This window comes from Lathyrus oleraceus, chromosome 7, assembly GCF_024323335.1.
Source record: "Lathyrus oleraceus cultivar Zhongwan6 chromosome 7, CAAS_Psat_ZW6_1.0, whole genome shotgun sequence".
NCBI classification, from domain to species: Eukaryota; Viridiplantae; Streptophyta; class Magnoliopsida; order Fabales; family Fabaceae; genus Lathyrus; species Lathyrus oleraceus.
The window spans coordinates 537,409,905-537,428,227 of NC_066585.1; the positions used below are offsets into that span (position 1 = coordinate 537,409,905).

Sequence of the window (18,323 nt, forward strand, 5' to 3'; positions counted from 1 at the left end):
GAGTTATCTGATTCGATCTCTTTAATAATTATATCGTGTTATAGAGACCGGCTCATTCAAATGAATTATCCAATTTAATTTATTTTACTCGTGGGATTTGACCAATGACTCATTGGTTCGGCCAATAAATCAATTATTGAATACTCTCACCAGTTTAATAATCGGTTGTTCTTGAATTAAAAAGATAGGCAGTTCATAATTATCTTTTGCTATAATATAGTATAATTTTTGTCTATTCAATTCTATGAAATCTATCCGCTTAGAGAAGGAAATGTTAGGATTCCTTGGGGATGTTGAATTCAAACACAACACTGCTATAGGCATATGGAACCGTGATAACCAGCCTATATTTTAATAAACATTAAAAAAATTATATATGGTAACCAACCTATATGATACCAATTATCTTACATTTCACTTGAGTTAATTAAAACATCACATCAACTTTATTTCTTATATATTCCTCTTTTAATACACTATAGCCTTTATATTTATATTTATCTTTCTCATTCTTATTCTCTTTTCTTGCTTAAATATTACACCAACAATAATTAAAAGTCAATAGTGAAAAACATAGATGTTGTACTCAACAGTAGCATCTCCAGATTTGAGATCAAACCAATGAGTTTTAGCTTTAGCATACCCTCTTGCAAATCTGAGAAGTCCAGTACCACCAACAACAGGCATCTCTCTAACCTTATCAAAAACAAGATTCTTCCCCAAGATAGTAATAGTACTTCCATTATAGTTTCCTTCAATTAAAGCAAAATTCATAGCCATAAGTAAACCAAGTTCAGCCTGTGAAGCAGATGCATAGAAGCCTTGAGCTTTTCCAACAAGTTTCGAACTCAATTCTGGTCCTAAAGTCAAAGGATTGTCAATCATGTGAACTGAACCAAAAAAAGTGGTCGAGTTTAAGGTTGGTGGAACAACCATAATTGATGTTGGGTTTTTTCCACTCATTATGTCATGCCAATAGAATCTTAAATGACTTAGTTTTTCCTTCTTGTTTAAGCCTAACAACATGGGATCTAGAGGACGAACAAAATCAAAAGTGTCATCATTTTGTGATGATGATGATGATGTTGAAGAAGTGAGAGTGTTGAAAGAGAAGAGAAGGAAGAAGAAGAAAGTGATGAAATGCATTTTGTGAAATTGTTGCGCGGAGAAAATGAAGTAGTGGAAAAGAGAAGATAAAAAAATGGAAGGTGAATGAAGTGAAGTCTGTTGTGAAGGATTTCTTATAGACAACATAATGTATTATTATTACTCATTATATAAAAATATTGTAGTAAGTTACTTTGACAAATTATAAATATTAATTTTTATTACAATTGCAATTTCAAGAGCATTGTTGTCATTTCAAAACAAAATGTACCAATGATATTGTTGGTAGCATTTGGTATATTGTTGGTAACGTTTACCAATAAAATAATTCTAGGTTGCCCTAATTTCTTTTCTCTTAAATTTTTCGATTCTGCTAACTATTTTGTTGCAATACCTTGAAAGTCCATTAAATGTTTTTGGCATGTTTTGTATTACTGAGTGTCAAAATTATGCATGAGTCTGTCATCATTCACATTGTATTATCCGATCCATATGTAATTTTTGGAATGATATAGTTTTGTATTTTATTTTTGAATTCCTTAAATTTTTCAAAGAATTTAGAATTATATATATATATATATATATATATATATATATATATTATATATATATATATATATATATATATATATATATATATATATATATATATATATATATATATATATATGTTGAATTGTAATTCTTTGTTTCGAAACAGGCTGCTCGAAAGGGACAGAAAAGTTGTCGAATAGCCTAGTGTGCGTGTTGAAATTATTTTGTTATCGAAGTGTCGGAGGAGTAGCATCGACATGGATTTTGGATTTGGGTCAAATTTTATAGTGTTAGCAAAATTAAGTATTTTTGACTTTGTTTATTGGGCAAGCTATCAGGAGTCTATAAATATGGAGTAACCCCTATTGTTGTAGAGTGATTCACTTGAATAAAATTGCAGTTTTGAGAGTAGAGAGTTTCTCTGCAGAAATTCTTCTTCTCATATTTTGTTTTGAATCCCTAATTTCTTTTCTTCCCAATTCAGTTTTGTTTTCCTTCTCTATTATTGTTGTGCAAAGATAATCATCTTGCAATCAATGTTGGTTGATTCACTTGAGTGAAGAGTGAAGAATAAGAAGAGAATTCACTCGGATGATTGAATCTTGTTCATCAAGATTGATTCAGAATCACTTAAAGTCTTGTGATCATAGATGGGCTTAAGGAATGAGATTGGACTGAAAATGTAAAGAAAGATTAAGTGAGAATCTTATGTGAAGAACCATCAAGTGAAGTCGAAAGAAAAGTTCGAAAAGAAGAAGTCATAAATCAAGCAATCACAAGCAGACTTCAAAGAACAAGACATATGCTTGCAAGGTTGCAAGAATGTGTGATTACATCAGATGATGTGGTTGATGATGAAGGAGAGATGGTACACTATGCTTTTTATATAGATGTCGAACCAGTCAATGCAATTGAGGCATTTAAGGATTCTAAGTGGAAGAAAGCAATGAATGAGGAACTGAAGTCCATCAAAGTCAACAACACATTGTCACTTGTCGAATTGCCTCAATACAAAAAGGAAACTTATGTGAAATGGGTATACAATGTGAAGTTGAATCCAAAGGAGAAGTCACTCGACACAAGGAAAGAGTTGTGGAAAAGGGATTTCTTTAGAAAGAAGGAATCGACTTCAACAAAGTTTTTGCACCTGTTGCTAGGATCGAAATAATCAAGTTAGTTATTGGTCTAGAAAACATGAACAATTGGCACATATGTCAGATGGATGTGAAATGTGCATTCTGGAATGGCCCATTAAATGAAAAAGTTTATGTTGCACAACCAGCTGAGTTTGTGAAACAAGGCGAAGAAAGCAAGGTATACATGCGGCATAAAGTCATGTATGGACTTAAGAAAGCCCCAAGAGCTTGGAATAAGAAGGTATATAGCTTTCTAAGGGAGAAGGAATTTGTAAAGTGCACAACTGAGCATGAAGTATAGGTAAGAAGAAGCAATAGTGAATTGCTTATACTGTGTCTCTATGTCGATGACTTGTTGATAACACGAAGTTGCAAGGAAGAGATCGAAGGTTTCAAACATGACCTAAGTGAGGAGTTTGAAATGTCAGACTTGGTAAATCTCTCAAACTTCCTTGGCATCAAATTTTACAAGAGTAGTAAAGGATTATTGATGCACTAAAGAAGATATGCAAGTGAAATACTCAAGAGTTTTGAGATGCAAGATTGCAACCCAACTTCGACTCCAGCTGAGCCCAAAATTCAACTATCAAAAGACACAGATGAAGATGATGTTGATCCAACACAATACATAAGACTCATTGGATCACTTTGATACATTTGTCACACAAGGTCTGATCTAGTATACATTGCGGGTATGGTGAGTAAATTCATGAAGAAGCTAAAAGTATCACACCTAGTACTGACGAAGAGGATACTAAGGTATCTAAAAGGAACTCTCGACTGTGGAATTTTTTTTCCTGCAGCTGATGAAGAAAAAGAATGCAAATTAATGGGATACACCGACTCAAGTTGGTGTAGTGATGTTGAGGATAGAAAATCCACATCTAGTTATGTGTTTATGCTAGGTGGTGCACCAATTGCTTAGAGTTCAAGAAAGGAATCGGTAGTGGAATTATCATGTGAAGTAGAATACATAGATGCTTCTCTTTTTGCATGTCAAGCAACATGGATGGTGAATTTGGTCGAAGAGATTACAGGGAAGAATCATGGAGCAATTACTATGAAGATCGACAACATGCCTGCTATCAATCTGGCGAAGAATCCGATAGTGCATCGACGAAGCAAGCACATCGAAATGAGGTTCCATTATTTTTTAGAGCAAGTAGCAGATGGGAGGATGAACTTGGAACACTGCAGAAGTGAGAATCATATTGCAGATATCATGACGAAACGAGTCCAGGTCGAAGTGTTCAAGAAGTTAAAGCCTATGATGAATATAGATAACTTACACACAATTAATTAGGTGGTGTGTTGAATTGTGATTCCTTGTGTCGAAACAGCTTTTTCGATAGGGACAAGGAAGTTGTTGAATAGCCTAGTGTATGTGTCAAACTTGTTTTATTATTGAAGTGTATGAGGAAGAGTGTTAACATGGATTTTGGATTTGGGCTTAATTTTGTAGTGTTAGAAAAATTAGGTATTTTGGGCTTTGCTTAGTGGGCAAGATATTAGGAGTCTACAAATCGGGAGTAACCTCTATTATTATAGAATGATTCACTTGAATAAAATTAAAGTTTTGACAGTAAAGAGTTTCTCTGTAGAAATTTTTCTTCTTCCCCTATTTTGTTTTGAATACCTAATTTCCTTTCTTCCCAATTCAGTTTTGTTTTTCTTCTTCTCTATTATTTTTGTGCAAAGATAATCATCTTAAAATCAAGTTTGGTTGATTTGCTCAAGTGAATAGTGAAGACAAGAAGAGAATTCAATCGGTTGATTGAATATTGTTGATCAAGATTGATTTGGAATTACACAAACTCTTGGGTTTAATTCTAATAATATCTAGTGTAATCATTTTTCATTGTGTGTTTAGTTGTCCACATATATCATTATGTATGAGGATCAAAAGATTAGTATCCATTTCACCTTTTTATATAAATATGGACTTTGTCTTGTTTCCAAGTAAACAATATCTTCATATATCATATGATTTATAATCAAAATAGTCCAAGAATCCATCTTTATGAAAAACCTTCTTTATCCTAAATGAAAAACCTAACTTGTCCAAATAAAAAACTAAAATAATATTCTTGTTAATTAAGAATTCAATTTGTGTTTCATTAAATACACATAACCATATTTAGTGCAATCATCGGTAAATGTGATGAAGTACTGAAAACCTCTTTTATATGGTGTGTTTAGTGGTCCACATATATCATTATGTATAAGGGCCAAAAGATCACTAGCTCTCCCACCTTTTCTTTTGAATTTGGACTTTGTCATCTTTCAAAATAAACAATATCTTCATGTCTCATATGATTTATAATCAAAAGAATCCAAGAGTCCATCTTTATGAAAAACCAATTGTTCACTATCATAAATAAAAAACCAAACTTGTCTAATAAGGAATGAAAATAATATTCATGCTAATTACAGGTACATAATAGCAGTTCTCTAATCGAATTAATAAACCATTAGGGAAATTCAATACATAGATTCTTCTATCTAAAGCAACAACCATTTCTCCATTGTCAACTTGTAGATCAACTTCACCTTTTGCCAATTCTCTACTCCTTTTTAACCCTTACACATTTGTAAAATTTGATAACCGCATCAAGTATCCAAAACCTATGATGCAGAAGTAGATAAATTTATTATTTATAACAAACCACAAGCATTAGGTTTTTATCTCCAGAATTTCCTTAGTAATGACTGTGTGGAAGGTTACATATAAGGAGGAGTTATTCTCAAATCTTCGAACAATTCATCACTCAAGGAATCAGTAGGATCAAGGGTTTGATTTCTACACACGAAGGATTCGAACAATTTCCTTACGTAGAAGAGTTTGGCATTACGCTATATACAAGTCAAGATTCGAATATGAGATTTTAATTTTCTCAATTGTATTTTGGATTGGTGATTGTATGAACTCTTGCACAAAAAAATTTAAAAAGGAACAATGCAGGTTCCAATGGGAAACCATTGAAGAGTGTACATAGGAAAAGTCAAGACGAACGCCAAAGCACTATAAATTTTGGTGACATATCTCTCTCTTACTCTTGCATTTAATTTAGTAATATTTACATGCTTATGTATTTCAATTCTAGCATAGTTTATCATTAATTCAATTGATAATGATTTATTATGTAAGCATTAGATTTTGTTGGAATTGGGTACCTTGTTGAGCTGAATTGGTGATTAATATTCTGAGAAACAATTGAAGTTAGAATTCTCAACATTTACTAGTTATATAAACAAACCTTGTGAATTATACAATCGAAACAATTAAATACCTATTGTTTCATCATATTCATCTTTGGTGTTTGTGAAATGATTTAGTGTTAACGTGATCAAAACTTTGAATAATATAAGTTTCACATTTTCGCATCAAACCTTCCGCTCACAATTATTTGAAAACACTTTGATAATTTTTGTAAACGGAGGTTGAATTTTATTAGGGTTTACCCCCCCCCCCCCTTCCCACCCTCTAGACTGTGTTTCTACTCTCCTATTCACACCCAACAGTTGGCATCAAGAGTTAGTCTTTAGATTGTGTCTAATTGAAATCCAAAATTTCTGAATATGGCGGAAGATGACGATCCTAATGGAGCTTGTAATAGAGAACCTGTTTTCAAAGGTGGAAATTATACTTATTGGAAAGAAAGCATGTATGTACACTTGGTATCGGTTGACAAAAATCTATGGTGTGTCGTCACTGAGGACCATTTATTCCCTAGGGAAATAACTTCGTTGTTAAACATCCAAAAGATTGAGATGACGCTAAAACAAAAAAGGCTTCATGTAATTTGAAAGCGAGGAACATATTTATTTTCGCTTCAAACACTAAAGTGTTCTATTTGTTTTCACATCATACGAGTGATAAAGGTATGCGGGACACTCTCCAAACTCTATATGAGGGAATGTATGACGTCAAGGGTTTTAAATTTAATATGTTTACATAGGACTTTGAACTATTTCGTATGGAACCCAAAGAATTCATGGATTTCATGTAAACTAATTTCCTCCATTTTATCATTAAATTGAGCAATTTGAGTAAAACCGTTTCCAATAGAGATTGTACTAACAAAATATTGAGATCTATGCGCAAGGATGGGCAACCAAAGGTCATTGCTATAAAACAATCAAATGATCTTAGTACTTTGGATATGACAAAACTATTTTGAAAGTTAGTCAAATATGAGAATGTGCTGAAACGACTCGTCGATAGTAAAGTAAGGTTGAAGATGAAATAGAAAGGTAAAAAAGAGAAACGAGATATTTCTTTGAAATATTCATCTTCTAAAGGGAAGAAGTCAAAGGAATAAAGTGAAAACTCGAACTAAGAAGTTTTTGAAAAGGAAGAAATTTGCTTATTCGTTAAACACTACAATAGATATCTAAAGAGAAATAAGCTCAAGCATACCGAAAAATCTCTAGTGAATTTAGGAAATACTTATCCACCCAAGAACGATCACAAGAAAGATGATGCTGATATCACATGTTACGAATGTGGGATATTGGGAAAATATAGAACTACATGTCCAAGTCTCACCAAACATCATAAAAGTAAAGACAGGGATTTCGACAAGACAAAAGTAAAGAGTTCCAAAGGTTGTAGAGAATACCTCACGTGGGAAGAAGAGGATGAGAGCTCCTCCTCCAATTCTTGCCTGAGTTCAAATGATGAGTGTGCCAACTTTTTCTTAATGGGATGTAAGAAAGGTGAAACTTCAAAGGTATATAATTTTGATTCTGAAAATGAGTATTCTTAGAGTGAATTGTCAAGTGCATTCAATGACATGTATGAGGATTCTATAAAGGCGTTAAATAAAATTTCTCTCTAAAAGGAAATTATTTTAAAACTTAAAGAGGAGATAAATCATCTTAATTGTGCTTTAGAATCTCTTAATGAAGCGCATACATCTCTAATGGATGAGTATTGTAATGTTTGAGATACTTTAGTTGAAATGATGTAAGTTATGGAATGTGTTAAGTGTCTAATTTAAAAATTTGTAATTGAAACTCTTAAGGGACAACTAACTCATGTTACTTCACTATCTTGTACTTGTTCTAGTTATTCGAGTGAAAGAGGGAAAGTTGTTAAGAAAAAACCTCATGTCACTAAAAGAAAAAGAATAAGCACTTCATCTAAAGCTATTTTCCGTTATTATGGAAGTAAGGTTCACATTAGGCTTATTTGTCATATTAGAAACGTTTAAGTCCCCAATGGTAAAATGACATGGAGAATTCAAAGTAACGTAGTTCTTGACAGAAAAATCTTGTGTGTCGGTTGATTTCAAAGACAAAAAGGTTTGGATCGCATTAAAGCGGAAAAAACAGTGTTTGTTAGTTGGTTACAATTTCTTTTAGGAGGAAGAGAGACATTAGATCAAGCAAATTATACGACTTGTGTCCAGAGATTCAAGGATAAGAGGGATATAGATCCAATTAATCTTTTCTTTATCCAATTTTGTTTATAAAGAAAAATATTGAACATGAATCAAAGTGCAGTATCTTAAAGGACTTATATCATAACGATTTGTGGTAAATAGAATATACACTTAACTGGTCATTTTTAATTAGATAAAAGAATGAACTCAAATCTATCAAATTATGAATTAATTTTTTTTTAAAGGAAGGCAAACTTTTGAACAAGCAAGCGATAGACTTATGTCCGAATAAATAAATAAATAAATAATTTTTAAATTTAATTTAATAACATTAATGTGTTGACAATTTTTTTACAAATATACACAATAATGTACATCTTATCTCCTATATTGAAACACAACATGCTAAGCTATTTCTAATGTTTGCCTAATTAATATTTAAAAGTCAGAGTCTAAATAAAACATACAACAAATTGAGACAAAAAATTGGAGTTAAAAAAAAAGGAGATAGGATGAGAAAAATGGAAAGGCACAACCTTTGGGGCCAAAGCCAAATAAAACATACCAAAAAAATGAAACAATAATGAAATAAAAAGAAAGGCATTGTAAAATGAATGGGGTTGTATAAAAAATAGCAAGGCATGGAATTAAGCCTAATATCCGAATAAAACACAACAAAAATAACAACAATAATAAATAACAAAACAACATAATAAAATGAATGAGGGTGTAAAAAACAAAACAAGAAGGCATTGGCTTTGGACCCAAAACCCAAATAAGACAATTAAAACCCAAAGTTTAAAAGAGGGGCAATGAACACGCACAAAATAAGGCAAGTAATTTTTGTTGTTTTACTTTCTTCTTCTTCTTTGTTATGGTGTTGTGTTGTTGTAGTATTTTGATTGTTGTTGTTAATGGAAAAGTGGTTAAGATTGCATCGTTGTGAATTATGATCCTGAACCTTTGTAATTGTTTGATTTGTGTTTTGTGTTATTGTGTTGAGTAAAACATGAACATTGTTGTTGTGATGAACAAAGTTGAATAGTGAATTGCATAGGCTCTTTGTTGCTTTTTTTATATAGTGGGACTCTCTATTCTTTGGTTTCTTATTCTCTATGAATTTGTTATTATTTATAATTAGTATCCATACGGGCAATTCCATGACTGTTTGTCCGTCTTTTTTATATATCATGTTCTTTCTCTAATTCATCTTTCTATCATGAAAATAATGTATAGAGAAGAAAAATAGGTAAAATATCATTTTTGTTCCTTTAACTTTATCTCAGGATCCATTTTGGTCATTGAATTTTAAAAAATTCTAAATTGATCCTTTAATTGTTCAAATATCGTCACGTTAGTCTTTTCTGTTTGCTCTGTTAGTCAAAGTGAAAATAGAAGGTCGCTTAGCATATATCTGGTGATGTTACATATGTTTCCACGTGTGGCATATGACGTGCTACATGTTTGTCACCAAAACCATCAAAAATCCAAGAAAAAAAAACTCCCTTTAGCCTGGATTTAAACCCAAGCCAACTCGATTGCTGAATGAAATTGCTTAGCACTGAGCCACCTCACATTTGTTATTTTAATATTACAAACTGAAAATATATGCTTAGTTGCAACAACAAATATGATTTTAAAACAATAAATGTGAAAAAGTGGAAATAAATGCTATGGAGTATGATACCTGCTGATATCTAACTTCTAAGTTGCTCAAAAGGCTTTCAAATTTTTCATTCATCTTTGTTGAAAGTCAGTGGAGAAAAATAAGGCATAGATTCCCATATTTTTGGGGGAAGCCGTTAATTTGGATTTGAATCTGAACAATTTTAGAACCGGTTCAGAAACAATTAACCGTGTTTGGATGTGAAACCTAAATAATTATTATTTCTTGGCTCTTCCGATTCATTATCATGCAGACATACAAATTGATTATTACAATTCAATTCGTGTAAAAGAGTAAATGCAGAATCGGAAAGGTAAATGAGAAATCAATATTCAGAAATATAGAGAACAGAAACAACACCACTGTTGATTGCAAGTATTTCAACAATTAATAGATTTGAAGCCAACAAAAACAACACCACTGTTGCAAAACCTTGAATTTGGAACATAAGAAGAAACATTGAATTTGCAATAGTAATTTGTTTGTGACTGAGGAAAACCATTCAGAAATTGATTGCAAGTGTTCATAGGAAAGATTTTGGAAAAAGAGTATGCATAAAAACTCAGATTCATAAATCACAGATGAACCCTAACCCCTAATTTGAAACCATTTCTTTTGTTTAATTTGTTGTTTGGGAAAAAGAAAAATCATCTGGACAAGACAAACATTTAAGAAAAAAATGAAATGTAAATATATATTTCATTTGTAAATTAAATTATCAAGAGGTGATGTGGTTTAGTGGTAAACTGTGTTACATAACAATTAATGGGTTCTTGTTTTGAAACTTAGCTCAAGGCAAAGTTTTTGAATTTTTATTAAAATTTTGATTTCTCTTAATGATGAATAGATGCCACGCGTATGTACAGGTGTCATATCGGATGCCACTAGTGCAAAAATAGATGTCGTTTATGAAAATTAGACGGAAATGACTTAAATGGCGTTGTTTGAACAATTAAATGATCAACTTTGAACTTTTTAAAATTGAGGGTAAATAAAATTGGCCAGACCATTGATGAGATTGAAACAAAGATGACAGTTATAACTCTGGGTTTTTTTGTCAAGTAGTCTAGTGACCACCCTTTAAACGTGAATACATTGCTACGCAAAGGGCCTTTTACCATAATTGGAAAATATATGTCATCACGGTTGACCAAGAGTGGTAAGGTAGGGGTGGTAGTAAGTATGTTTCTTTCAACCACGGACGTGTGGTCCTAATGGTAAATTATGTTGTGCGCTACCTATCACAATAGTTATCTCAAACACCATGGTGAAATATATAGAGGTCATGTATGTTGCTTTCCACCACGGGTGTGTGATCGTAATGATAAACTATGTTGTGCGCTACATATCACAACGGTTATCTCAAACAACATGGTGAAATATAAAAAGATCGTGGGGTCAATCCCCTGACATATCATGGTATATAATAATTGGTGATCTACCTATCACCATGGTCATCTTAGCGAATCGTGGTAAAATACTAGAAATACTTATATTATTTGTATCAATCGTGGCAAAATTATGATTTAATCAACCTAAATATTATTTACACCTAACACAAAAATATAGAAAACTTATATTACAAACTCATGTGTGATCAACTTTGCCTATGAACCGCATTTAAGCAAAACACTCAACGTGTATGAACGTCTTTAAAGTCTTCTTGTGAAAATGGTGTAATGTCGTTAAACATCTATATAAAAAAGTGAAGGGAATTGAATTTCACATGATTTGAAATAATAGCAAACTTAAACATTAAAATAATATTGTAAATATATATACTTGATCCCAAGAAATAACAATATCGGCAGAGACAATGTTTAACATGTGTTCACACTCATATCCTCCTTTATGTTTTCTCATCTACAAATTTGAAAATTCATCAATATATAACCAAACTTGCATGTAACTATATATAAATGATTGTTACAAGTAATCCACTTACCGAATGCGTGGAAAATACGGATCTTTATTTATAACTCCTTTCAACATTTTGTGTCGCTCCACAACTTTGTATATTGAAAAGGATTTAAAGATATTACACGCTAAGCTAAGTACAAAATAAAAAAATTATTACTAAAAGTCTCATATAAACTTATGTAGAGATAATATGTTTCATATTTTGTTTAAGTGTTTGCCTGAGGAACATAGCGTAACTAGCATATTCATTTGAAGAGAGATGATGATCAATTCTCAATGACCACAAAGTGAACACAAGCATAATTACTACGTATTTAGTAAAACAAGGAAACTAATTATAAAATAGAAACCATAATTTCAAGACTACTCACTTATTGATAAATGGCACTAAGTAACAATCTTTATTCCCCTCACTTAACAATGATGTTATGAATGTTTCTATCACCTTTGAATAATTATATGTAAATCGAATACTAAATGGATCCAAGAATCCATAAATATCATAGTTATTTAATTATTTACAAACACGATGAATATACATAAATGGTTAAACAAAATGCAAAAAATAAATGAGGAATTAGTTATACAAAAACACAATGATTGTACCATAATGAGAAATTTAATTTGAACTTACGTGCACCACAATTTTAGTATCCCTACATCCAGCCATTTGTTTCCAAACATAAAATTCGTTATATATTTAGGATCGACAATAGAAAACCTTTAACTCCCAATCATGGTCTAATTGAAAACGAATTAGATATTTCTTATCCATAACGTGGCATGCCAATTAGTTAATTGAATGTTCTGAAGAACCAATATCTCATTATGGATATTGGTATGGGGGACTGAACAACTTCCTCTTGGGCTTGCACCACCTACAACAACTCTTACAGGAAATTGTTCATCATCTTCATTTGTACACTTTTAGACGGTACCACCCCATCTCTGCATCATAAAAAATAACAACAACATAAAACAGATTCAACATAATATATCCTACATTTCAGTCTATACACTAAAGTCCTATTTATCCAGATAAAACATTATTTTCACATACCTCAACGAGCTTGGCCATCTCTTTCCTACAAGTTTCCCACTCATGTGCTCACGCATCTTCCAACTTCTTATTGTACATAATCTCTAAATCTTTCAACTCTTTCTTTTGCGATTTGCGCTCACTTGGTAACTTCTTCTCAACAATCTCATCCATCTCTTTATTTTTCATGTGTGTGCTTTTTCTCGATGTACCAAACCATAATCTCAGGCCGATGCCTTCTCTAACGCCATATACACGACCATCATTCTCCTTTTTTTTCGATTACTTTGACTAATATATCATGTCGTGTTTGTTGAACAAATGTACCTTGTCTGGCCATATCGATCAATGAATCCTACACAACATGAATAAGATATGTTGTTACCAAATCGATATTTAAATTACTCATAACATATCATACGCACAACAAATCCTACTTATAATTTTCTCAGTGACTGCTCGTGAGGCATATGAAATGAATTATCCAGTTGGTCTTTATCGAGCCCTCTTCCACTTATCGTGTCGTGATGGTGGAGATGGGCAGCGATCACAACTCATGGAGTCCTCATCTCCCATTTGTTGTCTTTTTTCATTATTCAATTTTTCCTCAAGCTTCCTAACCACCACGAGACAATCTATGAAGGTATTTGTTTTTTACTTTGTTTAGCTTTACTTATTCACTTTTAACCTATTATAAACATAGTGAAAATATTAATTTGTATGGTTTTATCTATAAGGCATAAGCATAAAATTATTAGAATATACGATTACTATACTAACCAAGAAATCAGCAGAACTATGAGAATTCACAAACTTTGCCCAACCCTGCTTGCCAATAAAATTATATTTCATAGTTGGATGCTCAAGATCAACCTTAAGATTCGTAATGTAGTTACACGTGATATGTGACTTAAATCCCCTCAACTCTCATAAGCATAAGTGATCCACTTTTTCTTCAACTTATCATCATCGGTAAACATAAAAGTCGACTAGAGTTACATTAATAAGTATGTTTTAGTAATTGTAAAAAATACTATCAAAATATGTAAATTCAAATTAATACTTTAACTTTTATCCATATGTTTTTTTCACATTTTTTTGATACTTGAATTCAATCATCAATCAAAATACTCATTTTTCTATGTCCAAGAAACACAATATAACTCCTAAAAAGTGAATAATTTTCACCATAACATATCCAAGTTACGGGATTAAACTCGATCGACAATCTGTTATCCGAGTTACAGATTTTATTAATCTAGTCATCATTGTAGCACCTCTTTGTTTTATTTTATTTTTCCCTCTAGATTCATTGTTACGAGAATCATTTGTATGAGTTTAGTCGCTAGATGAAGAGTTTATCTATGTTCAAAAATAACAACAAAAGATTAAACCAATCTTTAAAAAATATACAAACAACAACAATAATGTGTCTAAGACACATTCATCAACAAAAACATACAAATAAAAACAAAAACAACAACAATGTGTCTAATAAATATTTATCAACAACAACATATAAACAACAACAGTATAGCAAACGTGTCTCATACACATTCAATAACAACATAACCAACAACATTGTGGCTAATACACATTCATCAACAACAACATAAACAACAACAATATAACAAATGTGTTTCATACACATTCTACAACAACATCATATAAACAACAACAACAACAACAATAATATGTCTAATACACATTCAACAACAACATAATTTCGATGACAACATCAGTGACCCTATTCAGTAATGTGTCCAACTACTCATGATGCATCAAAAGTTCAATTCAGACTCTCTGAGTCACTCTCATTTCCCTCACTGGCCACTTCTCCCATGGTGCATCCACCTTCTATTGACAATGAAAATAGTGTTTTTCATACACATTCAACAACAACATAAACAACAAAGAATATAAATAGAAACATCAACATAAACATGAATAACAATAAACGTAAACATTCAACATCGACAACAAGAACATAAACATATTGTATATGCATGGTGAATAGTTTGCATAATGAAAACATGATGAAAAAGAAAAAGAGGTCATGGATGGTAGTAAGTATGTTGCTTTCCACCACGGGTGTGTGATCGTAATGATAAACTATGTTGTGCGCTACATATCACAACGGTTATCTCAAACAACATGGTGAAATATAAAAAGATCGTGGGGTCAATCCCCTGACATATCATGGTATATAATAATTGGTGATCTACCTATCACCATGGTCATCTTAGCGAATCGTGGTAAAATACTAGAAATACTTATATTATTTGTATCAATCGTGGCAAAATTATGATTTAATCAACCTAAATATTATTTACACCTAACACAAAAATATAGAAAACTTATATTACAAACTCATGAGTGATCAACTTTGCCTATGAACCGCATTTAAGCAAAACACTCAACGTGTATGAACGTCTTTAAAGTCTTCTTGTGAAAATGGTGTAATGTCGTTAAACATCTATATAAAAAAGTGAAGGGAATTGAATTTCACATGATTTGAAATAATAGCAAACTTAAACATTAAAATAATATTGTAAATATATATACTTGATCCCAAGAAATAACAATATCGGCAGAGACAATGTTTAACATGTGTTCACACTCATATCCTCCTTTATGTTTTCTCATCTACAAATTTGAAAATTCATCAATATATAACCAAACTTGCATGTAACTATATATAAATGATTGTTACAAGTAATCCACTTACCGAATGCGTGGAAAATACGGATCTTTATTTATAACTCCTTTCAACATTTTGTGTCGCTCCACAACTTTGTATATTGAAAAGGATTTAAAGATATTACACGCTAAGCTAAGTACAAAATAAAAAAATTATTACTAAAAGTCTCATATAAACTTATGTAGAGATAATATGTTTCATATTTTGTTTAAGTGTTTGCCTGAGGAACATAGCGTAACTAGCATATTCATTTGAAGAGAGATGATGATCAATTCTCAATGACCACAAAGTGAACACAAGCATAATTACTACGTATTTAGTAAAACAAGGAAACTAATTATAAAATAGAAACCATAATTTCAAGACTACTCACTTATTGATAAATGGCACTAAGTAACAATCTTTATTCCCCTCACTTAACAATGATGTTATGAATGTTTCTATCACCTTTGAATAATTATATGTAAATCGAATACTAAATGGATCCAAGAATCCATAAATATCATAGTTATTTAATTATTTACAAACACGATGAATATACATAAATGGTTAAACAAAATGCAAAAAATAAATGAGGAATTAGTTATACAAAAACACAATGATTGTACCATAATGAGAAATTTAATTTGTACTTACGTGCACCACAATTTTAGTATCCCTACATCCAGCCATTTGTTTCCAAACATAAAATTCGTTATATATTTAGGATCGACAATAGAAAACCTTTAACTCCCAATCATGGTCTAATTGAAAACGAATTAGATATTTCTTATCCATAACGTGGCATGCCAATTAGTTAATTGAATGTTCTGAAGAACCAATATCTCATTATGGATATTGGTATGGGGGACTGAACAACTTCCTCTTGGGCTTGCACCACCTACAACAACTCTTACAGGAAATTGTTCATCATCTTCATTTGTACACTTTTAGACGGTACCACCCCATCTCTGCATCATAAAAAATAACAACAACATAAAACAGATTCAACATAATATATCCTACATTTCAGTCTATACACTAAAGTCCTATTTATCCAGATAAAACATTATTTTCACATACCTCAACGAGCTTGGCCATCTCTTTCCTACAAGTTTCCCACTCATGTGCTAACGCATCTTCCAACTTCTTATTGTACATAATCTCTAAATCTTTCAACTCTTTCTTTTGCGATTTGCGCTCACTTGGTAACTTCTTCTCAACAATCTCATCCATCTCTTTATTTTTCATGTGTGTGCTTTTTCTCGATGTACCAAACCATAATCTCAGGCCGATGCCTTCTCTAACGCCATATACACGACCATCATTCTCCTTTTTTTTCGATTACTTTGACTAATATATCATGTCGTGTTTGTTGAACAAATGTACCTTGTCTGGCCATATCGATCAATGAATCCTACACAACATGAATAAGATATGTTGTTACCAAATCGATATTTAAATTACTCATAACATATCATACGCACAACAAATCCTACTTATAATTTTCTCAGTGACTGCTCGTGAGGCATATGAAATGAATTATCCAGTTGGTCTTTATCGAGCCCTCTTCCACTTATCGTGTCGTGATGGTGGAGATGGGCAGCGATCACAACTCATGGAGTCCTCATCTCCCATTTGTTGTCTTTTTTCATTATTCAATTTTTCCTCAAGCTTCCTAACCACCACGAGACAATCTATGAAGGTATTTGTTTTTTACTTTGTTTAGCTTTACTTATTCACTTTTAACCTATTATAAACATAGTGAAAATATTAATTTGTATGGTTTTATCTATAAGGCATAAGCATAAAATTATTAGAATATACGATTACTATACTAACCAAGAAATCAGCAGAACTACGAGAATTCACAAACTTTGCCCAACCCTGCTTGCCAATAAAATTATATTTCATAGTTGGATGCTCAAGATCAACCTTAAGATTCGTAATGTAGTTACACGTGATATGTGACTTAAATCCCCTCAACTCTCATAAGCATAAGTGATCCACTTTTTCTTCAACTTATCATCATCGGTAAACATAAAAGTCGACTAGAGTTACATTAATAAGTATGTTTTAGTAATTGTAAAAAATACTATCAAAATATGTAAATTCAAATTAATACTTTAACTTTTATCCATATGTTTTTTTCACATTTTTTTGATACTTGAATTCAACCATCAATCAAAATACTCATTTTTCTATGTCCAAGAAACACAATATAACTCCTAAAAAGTGAATAATTTTCACCATAACATATCCAAGTTACGGGATTAAACTCGATCGACAATCTGTTATCCGAGTTACAGATTTTATTAATCTAGTCATCATTGTAGCACCTCTTTGTTTTATTTTATTTTTCCCTCTAGATTCATTGTTACGAGAATCATTTGTATGAGTTTAGTCGCTAGATGAAGAGTTTATCTATGTTCAAAAATAACAACAAAAGATTAAACCAATCTTTAAAAAATATACAAACAACAACAATAATGTGTCTAAGACACATTCATCAACAAAAACATACAAATAAAAACAAAAACAACAACAATGTGTCTAATAAATATTTATCAACAACAACATATAAACAACAACAGTATAGCAAACGTGTCTCATACACATTCAATAACAACATAACCAACAACATTGTGGCTAATACACATTCATCAACAACAACATAAACAACAACAATATAACAAATGTGTTTCATACACATTCTACAACAACATCATATAAACAACAACAACAACAACAACAACAATATATCTAATACACATTCAACAACAACATAATTTCGATGACAACATCAGTGACCCTATTCAGTAATGTGTCCAACTACTCATGATGCATCAAAAGT

The 18,323-nt window shown here is 31.6% G+C and overlaps 1 protein-coding gene across 1 annotated transcript; it reads right to left on the reverse strand.

The window, feature by feature from the left end:
• Positions 1-471: 471 nt before the first annotated feature.
• Positions 472-1,221, reverse strand: LOC127107764 (dirigent protein 22-like). The gene has a single exon (XM_051045087.1). The coding sequence runs from the start codon at positions 1,144-1,146 to the stop codon at positions 559-561; it is 588 nt and encodes a 195-aa protein (XP_050901044.1). The 5' UTR covers positions 1,147-1,221; the 3' UTR covers positions 472-558.
• Between the last annotated feature and the right edge of the window lie 17,102 nt (positions 1,222-18,323).

What these genes read in the sequence shown, in the direction of transcription:
- LOC127107764 (XM_051045087.1), bottom strand. Translation starts at nt 1,146, where the DNA reads ATGCATTTCATCACTTTCTTCTTCTTCCTTCTCTTCTCTTTCAACACT.